General features: G+C 37.3%; 1 protein-coding gene across 1 annotated transcript; it reads right to left on the reverse strand.

Annotated features, from left to right (window-relative positions):
• Nucleotides 1-200: 200 nt before the first annotated feature.
• Nucleotides 201-3,340, reverse strand: LOC122032790 (zinc finger BED domain-containing protein RICESLEEPER 2-like). The gene is made up of 5 exons (XM_042592103.1): nucleotides 3,110-3,340; nucleotides 1,197-1,724; nucleotides 1,022-1,103; nucleotides 646-914; nucleotides 201-287 (listed from the first exon to the last, which is right to left on the reverse strand). The coding sequence occupies exons 1-5, from the start codon at nucleotides 3,338-3,340 to the stop codon at nucleotides 201-203; spliced, it is 1,197 nt and encodes a 398-aa protein (XP_042448037.1).
• Between the last annotated feature and the right edge of the window lie 13,989 nt (nucleotides 3,341-17,329).

A 17,329-nucleotide genomic window follows, 5' to 3' on the forward strand; every position in this document is an offset into this window, starting at 1 on the left:
GCATATCTCTTAATGCATATCCCAAATCCCAATTCTCAAGTCCCACTCCAGAAGCACATAACATAGACAAAATAGAAGTTTAACTTGAGTTAAAATGAGATTAATGGCCACAAAACTAATTACGGGAAACCTCCTCTTAATGCATCCCAAACTCCCAAGTCCGGACTCCATAAGCTCTCAATTTCTACTACATTCCAAAGCTACCCAATCATGCTTCCATTCCAAAGCTCTCCATCCTTCTGCCATCCCAGAAGCTCTCCATTCCTCTTGCTGCATCCAAAGTTCACCTGTCATTGCATTTCCATGTTACACAAAACAATACAAAGACTTTAGAAAATAAAAAAGCTTTATACTTCCACGGTTCCATGCTTTCATCTTTTCAATCTGTGCAAAATTTAAAAATAAAATATATAAATGATTAAATACGTTAGCAAATTCAAAATATAAAATGCTAAAAATTAAATTTATACCTCAATCCGTGACATAACCATTCAACTTCTAATTATCAACTTTATTTATAGGTAAATCAATTGTCAAATGTTATTTTTCAACCTGCAATAATAAGGATAAAAAGTATCATTTATTTCTAAATTTGTTTTCTGATTAGAAGCAAAAAAACATAAACAAAATATTTTAACATCATACCTTAGACTTTTTAATCACTCCATGTCGCTTTCGACACCAATCTCCACCGCACATCAACATTTCTACGGTCGTAGGAGCTAAAGAAGCATGATACTTGTCAATAACACGACCTCCAGCACTAAAAGTTGCCTCTGAAGCTACTATGGAAATGGGTATTGCTAATATATCTCTAGCCAAAGTTGACAACACTGGAAATTTGTATGTATTGAGCTTCCACCAACCAAGAGCATCGAATGCATCATTTGGATTATGCCTATGACACCCTTCTTCTAGATACACATCCAGCTCAGATTTTTCAGGTTGTACCATTCAATTTATTTTAAATAAGAAGAGAATTCAGTCCATCCAGAAGAAAACGTAGTATGTTCTCTATTACTTTGAATTGAGGTGTTGCTATCTTGAGATTCATAGTTGCTTTTTGATCCTTGAAGCTTTTCAATAGCAACATCTGAATATTCCTTATAAATTGCATACAAAAGCCTTTAGACCTCTTTAATATTACTTTCTGATTCAAATGAGTTATAAAGTTTAGGAAAAGTGAATTCAAGTACTCGCATTTTGCATCTAGGATCCAAAACTGAACCAACAGCCATTAATAAATTGCATTCACCCCAATATTTATCAAACTTTTCCTTCATTTTTTGCACCATTTTTCTAATAAACTCTTCTTCATCACAAGATTTCTCATCCAAGATTACTTTTACTCGATAGACTTCATTTAGAAAAAGATTGGCAGTAGGATATTCAGTTCCAGAAATAATTTTGGTTGCCTCATAGAATACTTTCAAAATTGAAAATACTTTATGCAATTTCTCCCAATCATCTTCTGTTGGACAATGAGTGTAGATAGGTTCACGATCTTTAAATCTTGAAAATACTTCTTTAAAAGCAATTGCTATTCTCAACATCTCATAAGTTGAATTCCATCTTGTCTTACAATCATCAACTAATTTTCTTTCTTGTAACTTCAATTGTTTCACAATTTCAGCAAATTGAATGAGTCTAGCATCTGTTCTTCTAATGAAATCTACACTCTTACAAATTACATGAATAATATCCTTAATTTCATTGAGGTCATCCTGAGCTATAAGATTTAAAATATGTGCACAACATCGAACATGGAATAATTTCCCCCCACAAATCATATTTGTATTAATTTTCAAGAAATCTTGCATCATATATTTAATTGCAGTATCATTAGCACTTGCATTATCTACAGAAATAGTATATATCTTATTTTCAATTTCCCATGCTCTTGCACACTTTAGAAGGGTATCTAAAATTTGAGGACCACCACGAGAAGGAGGAATATGAAAAAAAATTAAGAACACGTTTATTCAATTTCCATGAATAGTCAATCCAATGACCAGTGATAACCATGTACTCTATTTTTTGATTTTTTGACTTCCATAAATCTGTCATGAGGCTGATCTTTGTTACATTTTTCAGCAAACCATGTAATTTTTTTTCTCGACTTCATATATTGCAAAACAATTCTTTTTTGCTGTTGTTCATGATATATGGGTCCACTCAAGCATTCCACGTCTACAAAACATATTAAAACCTTCTTCTTCTAATAATGTAATTGGATGTTCATGCATTAGGATCCATGATGCAGCTGCTTCTTTCATTCGTTCCATACAAAATTTTCCATCAACTAATAAAGGTGGCATAGTTGTTTCAACACTTTCGAAGCCTAACAATAGTCGTTGTTGTTTGAGTTTATCTTCAAGTTTCTTTTTAGACTCCAAGTGTTTAGTACAGTGATCCAAGTGTCGTCTTAAGTGTGTTGTAGTGCCTGACTTCATTTTTGCAAGGAAGAGATTACAATGTTTACACTTGTACTTATCCTCAATCATGTCTGACCATACTAGAGACTTCTTTTGTTTCTTTGACTTGTGAAGCAAATTACCATCCTAAATCAAATTGTTAGTCACACTATCCCCTTTATCTATTATTTGTTCAGAGATTTCATTAGACTCTAATGAAGCTTGAATAGCTGAATTTGCTGCTGGAGCAGAATCAACATATCTTTGAAAATCAAAAGAGAAAGTATAACTAAAAAATATTAACAATGCAATAAATTATTCAAAGTATCCTAAATCCTAATCAACATATCTTCAAGAATAAAGCATAAATTACACAAATAACTTACATGGAAATATTACTGTATTTAAATATGTAAATTTGTAACTCTAAAGTTATCAAATTCAACAACTATTGCATTAAAAATCAATATTTAACAACTATTTCTTTAAGAAAAAAACAAACAGATAGATTAAAGGAAAAAAATAAAATAATTCCTTCAAAAAAAAGGATAAAAACAACTATGGAAAGGGTTGAATCCATTATGTACTTCAAAGAAAAATTAGAGATTGAGAGAAAAAAGACATACATCTTAGGTTTTTCCAAGCACAAGTAGTATGTGGACTTTGGCAAGAGCAGAGAAAGCAAGAAAAGTTACGCTTGATCTTCCGACAGAGGGGGAGGCAGCAGAGCCACTAGGAGCTCTCGACGCCGATAACGCAGAAAAGGCAGTAGGCACCAGCAGTGACAACAAGAGAAGTTGCACTTGATCTTCTAGCAAAGGGGGAGGGGAGACAGTAGAGCCACCAGAAGCCCTCGAGTCTCGACTCTCAACGTCGATAACGTAGAAGAGGCAATCCCCCTGTGCCTTCTCCTTCTCCAACACCATCTCTAGATCCTAAGCACTTGAAGCACAGTCGCACAACCTTATCATCTTCATTCTTCAACTTCAGCACTCTTCGGAATTGCACTTGAAGCGCAATCGCATGCTAGGAACCCTAGCTACCTTCCGCCGCCATCTGAATTCCTTCGCACTTGTTTTGTGGAAATATTAGGGTTAGCTTTGTAAAAGGATTGGGTTATAATATAAATATAAACTATTATCCATTAACCCATAATCCATTAACCCGCAAGTTTTTAACCCATTAAGCATTGCAGAGTGAAGTGCAAAATTGTTACTCATCAAATTCAAAGTTTTAAAACCATTACAATACATTTATTGAATAACATATTAGAAAATAATAAATATATAATAAAATTATACAAAAGCTCACGAGCGGCTCGCGAATATTCGAACAAAATGTTATAGATTCAAATTCGGCTCTAAGTCACTGGAGGGGAGTGACTGTGAGGACGCATTCCCGGGAAGGGAACTTAGGCGCCAATCCGACTTAGAACCATTTCGGAACTCTAAGTCGAGATTTTGACTAGATTCCAGTCTCGGAGAGACGGAAACTAATTAATATTCTGTTTAAATTTAAATTGTGCTAATACTCTGTGTTGCAAGATGCATATCATATGTTTGCCTCCAGACTAATGTTTTCTTGCAGGAAGGAAGCTGCTGGAAAAATGGGGTCCGGGCGCCCGGGATGGTTCTGGGCGCCCGGAGGTGAAAAATTATCCTCAGCGTCATTTCGCCGTGTGGAGCTCCCTGGTTGGCTCTGCTATGTCATAATCAGGGCACCCTGAAGGTTTCAGGCGCCTCAAACCTCCTTTATAAGGAGGGTAGAGGCTGAAGCTCCAACAACAACTCACGATCAGATCTTCTGTGCTCCTACGATGCTGCTAAAGCTCACCGACAAGTTTTTCTTTCTGTCTTATTTTTCATAATTGTCGGGTTTTTCATTTACTAATTAATTCTTGTGATGAACTTGTAATATTCTATTGAATTATTAGTGATTGCCCATCAAAAGCACCCTTGCGTGCGGGCCTTGGAGTAGGAGTCGCCAAAGGCTCCAAACCAAGTAAAAGGTTCTTGTGTTAGCATTGTTTTGGCCTTCAACTTTTTCGCTGCGTAATCTTTCGAAAATTTTTAATCGATATTCACCCCCCCTATATCGAACGCTACGATCCAACAGTATATACACATGTAGAGTATGTATTATTGGGATGTCTGGTTGATTTGGGTTAACATGCTGATTATGCATATCTTTGTTGATTGTCTGTCCATTTGCATGTAGTGTGTGTACATCTGTCCAGTGTGGTTATGGTGTGTTTCTTTTGGATTATACCTTTGTGGTTATGTGCATATGTGTTTTGTATGGCTATCGGAGAATTCTGGTTGATTATATCTATGTGATTATATGTATCTATCTGGTTGTGATATTAGAGGTATTATATTGATTATACATACGTTGTAAAGTACGTATGTGTATGGTTGGTATGGGCCTAGTGTGCTACTTGATGTACTTTGTTGTTTAGTAGACACTAATTGGATTTACCTATACCTATAGGTGTTAGATGGATTGTTATACTGGAGGTGTTTATGTGGATTGGGGATGTTGTATCGATGATGATCATGTCGGTATCATGATTATTTATCATGTTCATCATTCATTGCATGCTGACGACCATTGTATCGCTTGTGGTGTGAAATAGGCATCAGTCATTTATAGTTACCCATTCGACCACTGTGGGAGAGTGGTAGCTAGGAGTGGAGCTAGTCCTGTTCTACTCACTAGGCCGCTCAGTGTTTTGTCCGCCTCGACCACTCTGGAGTAGTGGGTCTGGAGAGTTCAGTAGTCAGAGAGCTAGAGATGTGAGTAGTTAGGGACCCTTATGCTATGTAGTTAGATAACTACTTAGCGAACCGTTCGCCTCGGCCGCTCTCTAGCGGTGTATGTACTGGAGGCTAGTACGATTTGTCATGGACCTAAGCCTCTTGGCCATACAGGGGTCATGGTGTCTAGAGAGGTGGCGGGGTGACCATGTGGCATGCATGCGCATTTATATATGTTGCGTGGTGCATCTGTGGAGTTATATATGCATACATGCCTATTAGATACTAGTTGCATGTGATTATGATATGTTGCACTTGTTTGAGATATAATTGTTGCTTATGGTTGTCATGCTTCATACATGTCATTTATTGTACATGTATATGCTGTTGTATATATTGCACAGGTGTTACGAGTAGATCTGTTACTAAATCGATGAGTTTACTGATCATTGTACCATGTGTCGATTCTAGATTGGGTATGTATTTATCATTATGTCAGTTGTGGTTTATGCAGTTGATATGTCAGTTACGATTATGTATGGTTATTATGTCGATTATGTTAGATGGATTGATTATGTCAGTATGATCATGTTCTTTATTCCTTACTGAGACTGTATACTTTGATCTCCATGTTTATTTTATATAGACCATGCAATATCTTATCTATTACCCGCTGAGTGACACACACTCACCACCCTGTTTGTATCTTTATGTTTCCAGGTAGCCGATAGATGATTGTGGAGTCGCTTGGAGTATCCTATCTGTTGATCCTATGTCACATCAGAAGATGGTTTTACCTCACTCTTGTTTATCTTATATATATATTCGTTATTGTATTGGCGTTGTATTGGTGTTTAGCCATGTGGCTATTTTATCATTTTTGGTGTTATATTTGTGTTTAAGTCGTGCCAGCATGCATTGTATCTATTTGGTTTGTGTAGGCTTTTCTTTCATTTTCGCTGTGTTTTTAGTGCAGCCGTGTGAGTTGTTTAATATATAAATATATATATATAACTGTGTGGTTATAATTATTTTGTTCCAGTCGAGTGGGCTAAGTATATAACTGCGTGGTTGTATATATTCCAGTCGTGTGGGCTGATGTATATAGTTTGTGTATATATTTATGATTCATATTGTCATAGTTATAGGGGAGATGTTGTCCGTTTGTCGGGCAGGGACTCTTTTAGGGAGTGACAATTTTCCTTGTTGTCGATAACTTTATAGTTCTTGTACTTATTTTGTAACTCTTTTACAAACTATTAGTTGATTGCCCAACGAAAGCACTCTCACGTGCGGGCCTTGGAGTGGGAGTCGACAAAGGCTCCGAACCAAGTAAAACTTGGTGTGTTCGCATTGTTTTCGTTATTATTTTCCGCTGCATACTTTGAATCGATAACGATTTTTCAATGATCACTATTCACCTCCCCCCCCCCCTCTAGTGTTCTTTTCGATCCAACAACTACTCATATAACTGCTTACTTGGCTCCTGAACTCAAGGCTGAGCTGTTGGAGTGTTTGACATGCAATAGTGACGTATTTGCATGGACGCCCATGAAGCGGGATTTCAGAGCCGATTAGAATAAGATCATCAAAAAAGAGGTGAACAAATTATTGGAGGTAGGCTACATTCGGGAAGTGCAATTCCCAAGCTGGTTAGCTAATGTTGTGCTAGTGGCTAAACTTGGAAACAAATGTCAAATCTGCATCGACTTTCGAGATCTCAATAAGACTTGTCCGAAGGATTATTATCCTTTGCCCCATATCGACCAAGTGGTGGATTCTACTACCGGTTGCGAATTTATTTGTATGTTGGATGCTTACCAAGGGTATCACCAAGTCCCTTTGGCTAAAGAAGATCAAGAAAAGGTTAGATTCATAACTGTCGAAGGCACCTATTGTTATAATGTTATATCATTTGGACTAAAAAATACAAGAGTACTTATCAAGGGCTCATAAATAAAATTTTTCAAAAGCAAATTGGAAGAAACATGAAGGTCAGTGTGGATGATATTCTTATCAAATCCCTCCGAACGGCAGATTTGTGTGCAGAGATAGAAGAAACCTGCAGAACTTTAAGAAAGTACGGGCTCAAGCTTAACCCTTGTAAATGTTTATTTGGAGCTAAAAGTGGAAAATTTCTAGGTTACATGGTGATCGAGCAGGGAATAGAAGTTAATCCTAGCAAAGTGCGGGCATTGCAAGATATGACTCCCCCACATAATCTGAAGGAGGCACAGAGATTGACCAGCCGAATTACTACCCTGTCTCACTTCATTTCTCAGTTAGCTGATTGAAGTCTCCCTTTCTTCAAGATACTGCATCGAGCAACCAAATTCAATGGGACAATGATTGCAACAAGGCGTTTGAAGAGTTGAAGAACTATCTATCTACTCTTCCTATATTAGCTAAATCAATAGTAGGTGAAACTTTGTGTGTTTATTTATCAGCTAATGAACATTTTGTTGTTTCAGTATTGGTGAGGTAGGAGGGGAAAGAGCAACAACCTATACTTTTTGAGCCACTTTTTAAAGGAGCAGAGTGTCGCTACACTGAACTCGAGAAGTTGATATATGGATTGGTTTTAGTTGCTCAAAGATTGCATCCTTACTTTTTATCACATTAATTATAGTATTAACTAATAGTACCTTGGGTCGAGTACTTGTTATCCCAGAGGCGCCCCGAAGATTGATCAAATGGACGACCGAACTTAGAGAGTATAATATACAATATCAGCCTCGAGTGGCCATCAAAGCCCAGACTCTAGCTGATTTCATAACAAAAGTGCAACATCCTGAAAGTGAAGAAACTTGAAAAATATATGTGGATGAATCCTCTACCCAGCAAGGTAGTAGGATAGGTATTCTTCTCATGTCACCCAGGAAAGATCAAATGTAATTATCTGTTTAGTTAAATTATCGAGCACCCAACAATAAAGCAGAATATGAAGCCTTAATAGTAGGATCGCAAGCTTCTCGACATGTGGGAGCCACCCAGGTCATACTCTATTCTGACTCCCAACTGGCGGCTCAATAACTATCTGGCAATTTTGAGATCAACAATGAACAACTCAAGTTATATGTAGAGTCATTTGTTAAGTTGAAGGAAGAATTTCAAAAAGTTGGTATACATAAAATTCCCTGTTCAGATAATCAGACAAGAGATGAGTTAGCTAAATTGGCCTTTGCCATAATTCCTTGGAATTTGGATAAGCCTATGGAGTAGTTGTTATTGGCAGCTTGCATTGAGAGGTAGGCTGATTTAGAATTACAAAGTGATTGGAGAGTGCTAATTATCTTATTCTTACAACGAGGTATTCTACCAGCTGATGGAGAGCAAGAACGGATATTCAAGAAGAGGGTTGGTCAGTTCACTATGGTTGGGAACTAGTTTTATAAAAGAGTCTTCTCTTGTCCTTTACTTAAATGCATTAGGCCAGATGATATACAGTATATTCTACAAGAAGTGCATCAAGGCTCTTGTGGTAATCATGGGAGAGGTTGGTCTCTTTCTAGGAAAATATTACTAGCGAGATATTTTTGGCCTACTTTACAATGTTGTTCAACTCATGAAAATATGTTTGTCTTGTCAAAGGCATCAGAATATTTTTCATCATCCCATTGAATTACTGAAGACTTCCATTGTGTTATATCCTTTTGATCAATGGGGTATGGATATAGTGGAATCATTTCCTATGACACCTACTCAGAGGAGGTTTTTATTGGTAACTATGAATTATTTTTCAAAATGGGTGGAAGATGAACCATTGACTTGAATTACTGAATAAACAGTTATCAAATTCTTATGGCAGCATATTATTTGCAGATTTGACATCCCACATAAGCTGGTTTTTGATAACGGAAGGAAGTTCTAAGGTAGAAAATTTTGATAATAATGTTTGAGATATGGTATTACCCAGGCTTTCACCTCTTCTGCTTATCCACAGAGTAATGGGCAAGCCGAGGAAACAAACAGGGAGATTATCAGAGGGATCAAAACTAAATTAGATCATGTTGGAGGAAGTTAGGTGGATGAATTACCCAGTGTGTTATGGGCATATCGCACAACTACCCGAGAATCGACAGGTATAACTCCTTTTCATCTAGTTTATGGGAGTGATTCTATAATTCTGATCAAAGTTGGCCTGGAATATGATCGGAGGTGTTTATATGATGAAGATAATGTTGATTGATCCTGTCTGAGAAGCTTGACAAAATACAAAGCTGGGGAGAGAACTTACTCCTGATGAAGAAGAATACCTGAGGACGCCCGATCCGAGAAAACCAAAGCGGATCCGGAAGAATAAAGTCGCAGAACACCTCCTTGCACAAAGACCCAAGGACAGAAGGAAGGATCTTATGAAAAATACCAAGATCTGGAGCTCCGACGACTTCCTGCACACAAGAGACCAACCAACACTAACGTCAGTGACCTAAGACCGGGGTAGGAATCCCTGGCTAGGCCCTCCGATGCTCAAGTCAGTGATCTCTCTTAGTGTGGAAGGAAGAAGATGAAGAAGATGAACAGTGATTGAAATTAGGGTTTGTAATGGATAGCTGTGAGTGTGGTGAGCGTGAGCATACCTGGCCAACGGAGAGGATTCTCCTTTTTATACCACTTCATATAACCTCCGTAGTCATGAAGTGGACCCCGATTTGTTAGAGTTTGTTATGAGATGATGTAAGCCATGTACTTACAGAAAATAACTTTTAAGGAATCTTTTTTGTACCCCAGATGTACCTTCTTTGTCGCCTAGTGTCTGTAGAAGAGTCTAGAAACATTCTTCCCGCCAAATTAGTAAACCTGTTATACAATCACATACTACAGACATCTTCATTAAGCTATTTATGAATATTCTTGAAATATTTATTCTCACCCTATCTTATAAGCTATATGGAGATATATTTATTGTCCATACCTGCTTACCCTATTTTTATTATGTTACAAACAGTTCGATCTTATACTACGATTTGTATCGGACGGAATTGAACCTAAGTTATGTCCGAGTGAGTTCCTACTATTGTTCAACATACATCCTAATTGTCTGATAATATATTATAGATCTTGTAAGGCCTTGTGTCTTTTCACATCTAGATGTACTAATTTAGACAATCTTAAATTATCTATCTTAAACGCTTAAACCCTGCCGATATCGGCCTACTTTTCTTAAGGTATTATCTCGATTGATATTGGTCTATCCTTCTTAAGGTATATCCCGGACGATATTAGTCTACTTTCTTAAGGTATACCGACTAATATTGGCCTATCCTTCTCAAGGAATTATCCGACTAACATTAGCCTACTTTCTTAAGGTATATACCGGCCGATATTGGTCTATCCTTCTCAAGGTATTATCCGGCCGACCTTAACCTACTTTCTTAAGATATATACCGGCCGATACTAGTCTATCCTTCTCAAGGCACATCCCGGACGATATTAGTCTACTTTCTTAAAGTATATACCGGTCGATATTGGTCTATCCTTCTCAAGGTATTATCCAGCCGACCTTAGCCTACTTTCTTAAGATATATACCGGTCGATACTGGTCTATCCTTCTCAAGGTACATCCAGGGCGATATTAGCCTACTTTCTTAAGGTATATACCGGCCGACATTGGCCTATCCTTCTCAAGATATTATCCGGCCGACATTAGCCTACTTTCTTAAGGTATATATCGGCTGATACTGGTCTATCCTTCTCAAGGTATTTCCGACTGATATTAGCTCTTGCTTAATTCTGCTATTTCCTTTCTCCTCACCGGGGACCTACTAAACCTAACCCATGTCATTGATCGAGGTCTTGTGGAGCTCGACTTGATAGAAGAAGTACGGGACAAGGCAGCAACTCGACTTTTATCATATTGTCAAAGAATAAGGTAAAATTATAACAAAAGCGTTATTCCTAGATTCTTCCAGGTGGATGAATAATGCATCAATGGGGAGAACCCTATAGGGTGGTACAAAAGCTCATCTCTGGTTCTTACTATTTAGAAGATGCGGAAGGCCGAAGATTAGATAGACCTTGGAGTACCAATCATGTACAACCTTATAGAGCTTGACAAGTACGCCTGTAACTTGCCTTTGTATTTTGCTCAATATATTTAATGAAAAATGTAGGTAGAATTATTACAGTCGATTGATCGCATTAGATGGTCGGAGACTTTAAACCTTACAATAGATCGATCACATTAGATGGCCAGAGACTTTAAACCGTACAGTCAATCGATCGTATTAGACGGCCAGAGACTTTAAACCTTACAGTAGATCGGTCGCATTAGAAGGTCGGAGACTTTAAACATTACAGTTGATCAGTCGCATTAGACGGCCGGAGACTTTAAACCTTACAGTCAATTGGTCGCATTAGATGGCTAGAGACTTTAAATTTTATAGTTGATCAGTCATATTAGACGGCCAGTGACTTTAAACCTTATAGTCGATCGGTCGCATTAGACAGCCAGAGACTTTAAACCTTACAGTCGATCAGTCACATTAGATGGTCGAAGACTTTAAACCTTACAGTTGATCGGTCATGTTAGACGGCCAAAGACTTTAAACTCTACATATTCAAGCTTGACTTTAAACTTCATGTGGTCAAATTATGGCTTTGAATCATATTCAGTATAGAAATCTCAAAGATATAAATATCCTGTCTATTTATTTTGCTCGGCATCACAGATCTAATCGATCTATTATTCAATCTAGGAATTCATTTTAGAGATTGTTTACATAATTATTTGGTCTATTTATTTCGCTCGTCATCACAGATCCAATCGGTCTATTATTCAGTCCAAGAATTCATTATGGAGATTGCTTATACAATTATCTGGTCTGTTTATTTCAATTGGTATTATAGATCGATCAGTCTATTATTCAGTCCAAGAATTTATTATGGAGATTATTTATATAAATATCTAGTCTGTTTATTTCATTTGTCATCACAGATCTGATCAGTCTATTATTCAGTCCAGGAATTCATTATGGAGATTATTTATATCAATATCTGGTCGGTTTATTTCGCTCGACATTATATGATTGTTTAATTCATTATTTAGCTCGGGAATTCATTATGGAATGCACATATATATATTCGGCTTGTTCATTTCGCCCAGGATTGTATATCTGGTCAAAATTATTGTCTCATTCAGAAATTCATTATAAGTTGTTTCTAAGTATCTGGTTTATTGATTTTGTTTGGCATTATGCGACCGTCTGGTTTCTCATCCAGGTCGGGAACTCATTATGATTGCACAGCATAATACTCAATCAAAGAATCCATTATGAAGAGCCAAGTCGTTTTGCTCGATGTTATTCTTTCAGCTAGTATATGAGACAAATGGGCATATACTGGTGGTTCTGGATATATGCGAGAGTACACGAAGGAAACAGGTACTATCTAACACTATTTAGTGCACAATTAGCAGTTAATTTCGAGTTTCCTTTCATAAATAGCTAATATTATACAATAAGAAATAGAAATACACTAGTCAAATTTGTTTAAGATATCTTCTGGAAGCCCCTCAAGGAGCTGGTCCTGATATATGAATGATAGAGGATGTGCCTTTGATAGATATTCCCCCTCGCGCAACTGTTGAACCACTCCTTCGATATCATGATTAAGTGTTTTAACAAATCTCATGGTCAGTTTTCCTTTAAACTCAATAGAGTCAAGATAGGCCCTCCTCCTTGCCTCAACCCATTCATCTTCCCCAGCTCGATAGGCTGATAATTTGGCTCAAGCAGTGTTAGTTTCACCCTTAGCAGCGGCCAATCCCTCTTGCAAAGACTATTTGCATTTCTTTAGCCTTTAGCTCTTCTTGTCGCTGTAACAATAAGAACTCCTTGCTGGCCAACTCTTGAATTAGTCTAGGGGATTTAGACGAATGGGAAAGCTCTACCCTTTCCAACAAGGAAGTCTTTAGAGCTAAGTCAGCAAGGACCTTGTCTTTCAAGGCTTCTTCTATTTGAAGCATGGACTCCCTACCTTGCAACATTAACTCTAGTTTTTGACTTTCAGAGCAGTGAGATTCCACCAGGTGTCAGCATTCTCGTAATGCACTTTCTGTACTTGAGATAAGTAGATCTTGTTCCTCTACATTTCTTCTTAAGTCATCTGTAGTGGCAGAATTAAACTCCAATTCTTTCACACGGTCCTTCAAAATCTTGTTAGATTGTTCCAAGTCTACCATCGGTTGGCTTAAGTGTATGCTCAAAGAATAAAACTGGGAGAAGTAAAGGAAAGATCATGATTTAGTTGGATATTTACCCAAGAAATTAATTTTGAACTTACCGCAAGTGCCTTCCGAGCATGTTCGTTGGTGTATTCTAATGTTGGGGCTCCTTGTATTTGGTTGTAAGTTTGCATCCAGGATTCGGTTAAGGAGTCTTTTACTCATAGTATCCCATATGTCGGAAGAGGTTCTTGCCCTCATTTGGAAGGTAGTATATATGTTTGCTTAAATGACAATGAGGACCAGGAGGATAGGAGGATTCTGGTAGATGAATGCTGGGATGTTCAAACATTATTGGGGGTAACTCAGGGGCTGGCATGGACTCAATAAGAGTTGTGGTAGTAATAGCAAAGGACCTTTCAGTTGGCTTGGTGCGAGAGCATCGGTGCTTGGTAGTCCTAGATTGAGTTTCTTGAGCAGGAGGTATCATGGGTAGACCGAGGGAAGCTGGCGTAGATAAAGGAAGCATGGGTAGACCCAGGGTCAAAGATTGGGGGATAGAAGATCCTGGGATTCCCATGATTGGCTCTAAAGAATCCTTGGGTGTAACACCCCAAATTTTAATATTTGGAGTCCTAATAGTAATTAAAAATATTTAGAAATGTTTTAGAAATATTCTAGAGATTTTTAGAAATATTTAGAGTATTTTTATGTAATTTTTGGAGTTCGTTTGGTATTTTTACCAAAAGGAAGAAGTTGCAAAAAATAAAAAAAATTAAACCGAGGTTCGAACCAGAGACCTCCGGTTAAGCAAAGCCTTATGTTGTCTCGGCTGACCAAGTGCCCAAGCGGGCGTTGCTGTTCAAAGAAGGAACAAAATTTATTTAAGCAGTAGTTAGGAAATAGAAAATAATCAGGAATAAAAGGGTTTCGGCCGAGATTTGAACCCGCGACCTCCGACCCGACCCGAACCTTAAGCAAATCCGGCTAACCAAGTGTCTAAGCGGGCGGTTCTGTTTAGAAAAGATAGCAAAATTTATTTAAGAAGTTAACAGAATATGTGAGTTATAAAGAAAGGAACTTAGGGCTTGATTTATGTCGTGACCTAAATCCTTTCTCCTTCTCCCTCTTGCGTCCGCGGCGGTTTCCTCTCGGGCGGAATTGAAAAATGAAGCTAGGGCTTCGTCTCGGTGGTCGGCCAAGGGTTCAATCCAAGAAGTTCTTCCTGTCTTCACGATTCCCTCATCGAGGAGAGCACGGAGGTGCAAGGAGTTGCCGGAATTGGAGTTGTCCGAAACCCTAGAGGCTGATTTTGGGTGTAGGTCCAAGAACACCAAGGTAAGCGTTTCTCACCTGCAGTAAGAGTGGTTTTCGAATCTCGATTTCATTCTTTGTTTTCAGTAAAGTTTGTGGCTTCTGAATTTCCCGCCGTGAATCTCAAAAGGGAACAAAGGAAGGTAAATTGGTTTTTCAGAAATTGAGTTGGTCCTTTTCTGTTTGTGATCTTAATGTACAAGTCAAGTTGTGTCGTGAAAGGGGCACAAGTAGCTTCTGTTCAGAATTTTCTATGCAATCCGATCAATTTTGGCTATTAGACAATTAACATGAGAAAGTGTACAAATTTAATGTATTTTTTTTAGCATGAAGAATTGATATGCATGTGTGCAGAATTGAGCATGAAGAATTGATATGCATTTTAGTTCGGTTTGGTTATGCTTCCTTGTTATAATCATTCAAGTGTATAGATTTAAGTCTCTTTAGTCTAGCATGTGGTTTAGATATGCTTCCTTGCTACCATTTATTCTAGGATATAGATTTGAGTTCCTTTATTCTAGCATGTGGTTTAAGCAACTCGGTTATTTTGAGCATGTAATTTCCTTCATGCTGTTACCTTAATGCTTGCTTCCATATTGTTTGATTTGGAGTTGCTGTATGGTTTTGTTTGTGTTATGAAGTGGGCACGAACAGCCCTTGCTGTTGGTTTCGGTTGTGCTATACAGTGAACAAGAACAGCCCATTAATCTTATACCAACTTTAGAGCCTATAGTGCAGAAATTTTATTATCATAGTATGCAGAATTTTGATTAGCCTAGTATGCAGATTTTTATTAAGCTAGTATGCATATTTTTATTAAGCTAGTATGCAGAATTTTATTAAGCTAATATGCAGATTTTTTATAGAACTTTGTATGCAGATTTTTGTTTATGCATTTCAATGTTAGAATTTGTTTAAACATGTCAGTTTTTAAAGAAGCATTCTTTTATTATAAGTATTAACAAAAACAAGTATTTTGCTTGAAGAGGCTAGTATTTTACTTGAACAAGTATAAGAAAGATAAAGAAAAGAAAGAAAAAGGTCAAGGCCTTAAGTAGATCTCAAAGTCAAGACTTTAGGGATTTTTGGCACACAAGGTGCTTATTAAAATGTCAAGACATTTAAAGAAGAAGTAATTAAGATATTTTACTTTGAAGAGGCTAGTACCCGACTTCCGAGGTTGTCGTTAAACAAATCCAGGTGTCCAATTCCGAGGTCTTGGCTCTGGTAGACCAAGGTCTGCTCTTTTAGGATTGGTGGCTCGCTACCCCAACCTATTAGGGAACACGCATAAGATGGTACTACGCCTAGGCCCAAGAGAAGTTGATTATTATTTTGAAGTATTAAAGTATAAGTTTTAAACAAGTGAAATAAAAGAATAAGTTTTAAACAAGTGAAATAAAAGAATAAGTTTAGAACAAATGAAATAAGTTTCACTTTGTTTTAAAATCAGCAAGTTTAGTTTTCTTTTATACTAGCATGTTATTTAGATTAGCTTACTGTTATTTGCTAGTAGGTGAGCATGAGCAGCTTTCCATGTTTAGCATTTCAGTTTGTTATGATTCCTTTACTATTAGATGAGCATGAGTAGTTTTCAGTAAGCATTCAGTTAGTTTATGTTATAGATATATGTACATGCATATCGAGATTTTGTGAGTTGGATAGCGCTTACTAAGCAATTTTGCTTATAGATTGCATTTCCTCTTACTGCAGATAAAGGAAAGAAAAAGCTATAGTCAAGGAAGGCGACAAGGAGGTGCGGATGGATGTGTGATGCCTGGACTATAGAAGCCTTGGGACTTAGTTTAAGAATTTGTTTAGATTAATTCTTTATTTAGGTTGATAAGAAAATTTTGGAGTAAGAAGTTGTATGTCATTATGTTTCCGCTATTCATTACTTGCATGATCTGATTTATTAAATTGCGTGGATGGTGTTATTTTGCTTGTGTATATATGCTTATATTGTCACCGATATAGGGGAGATGCTGCCGGAAATTTTTCGGTAGGAACTTCTCTGGGGGCGTGACAAATTTAAGTGTTGCTAATATTAGCATAAGTAACACTAGTGAGTAGAGTTAATAGTTAAGTAACGGTCACCTTAGAGAGTAGTAAGGAAGGTGGGTCGTTACAGTTGGTATCAGAGCAGTTCCTATTCTCCAGCATCACACATCAGCACCAGCCTTGTCGTCTTCAAGAAAGAAAGTATTTAAATTTTTTAGTATGCTTTCTTTATTCTTTACAGTAAAGGGAAATCCTTAGAAGTATTGGATTATATGTACAGAATAGGGAGATGTTTAGAAGTGCTTACTAAGTTAAGAATTCTGTTTAGTTTCTTTCTACATAACTAGATGTCAAGAAGAGGACGTCCCCGTACCGCTTGTACTGAAGACCGAGTACAAGAGAACAAAAAGGACAGAGAAGTTATGGGTGATAGTGGACAGACAGGTTAAGAGACTAAGGAACAAAGAAGTGTCACTAGTGAAGGTCATTTAGAACCAGAAGCATGAGGAAGTTACTTGGGAGCGTGAGGACAGTATGAGACAGAGATATCCAGAATTATTCCAAGTTCGAGGATGAACTTTTTATAAGGTAGGGAGAATTGTAATACCCCAAATTTTAATATTTGGAGTCCTAATAGTAATTAAAAATATTTAGAAATGCTTTAGAAATATTCTAGAAAT

Source organism: Zingiber officinale, chromosome 11A, assembly GCF_018446385.1.
Source record: "Zingiber officinale cultivar Zhangliang chromosome 11A, Zo_v1.1, whole genome shotgun sequence".
In the NCBI taxonomy this organism is placed as follows: Eukaryota; Viridiplantae; Streptophyta; class Magnoliopsida; order Zingiberales; family Zingiberaceae; genus Zingiber; species Zingiber officinale.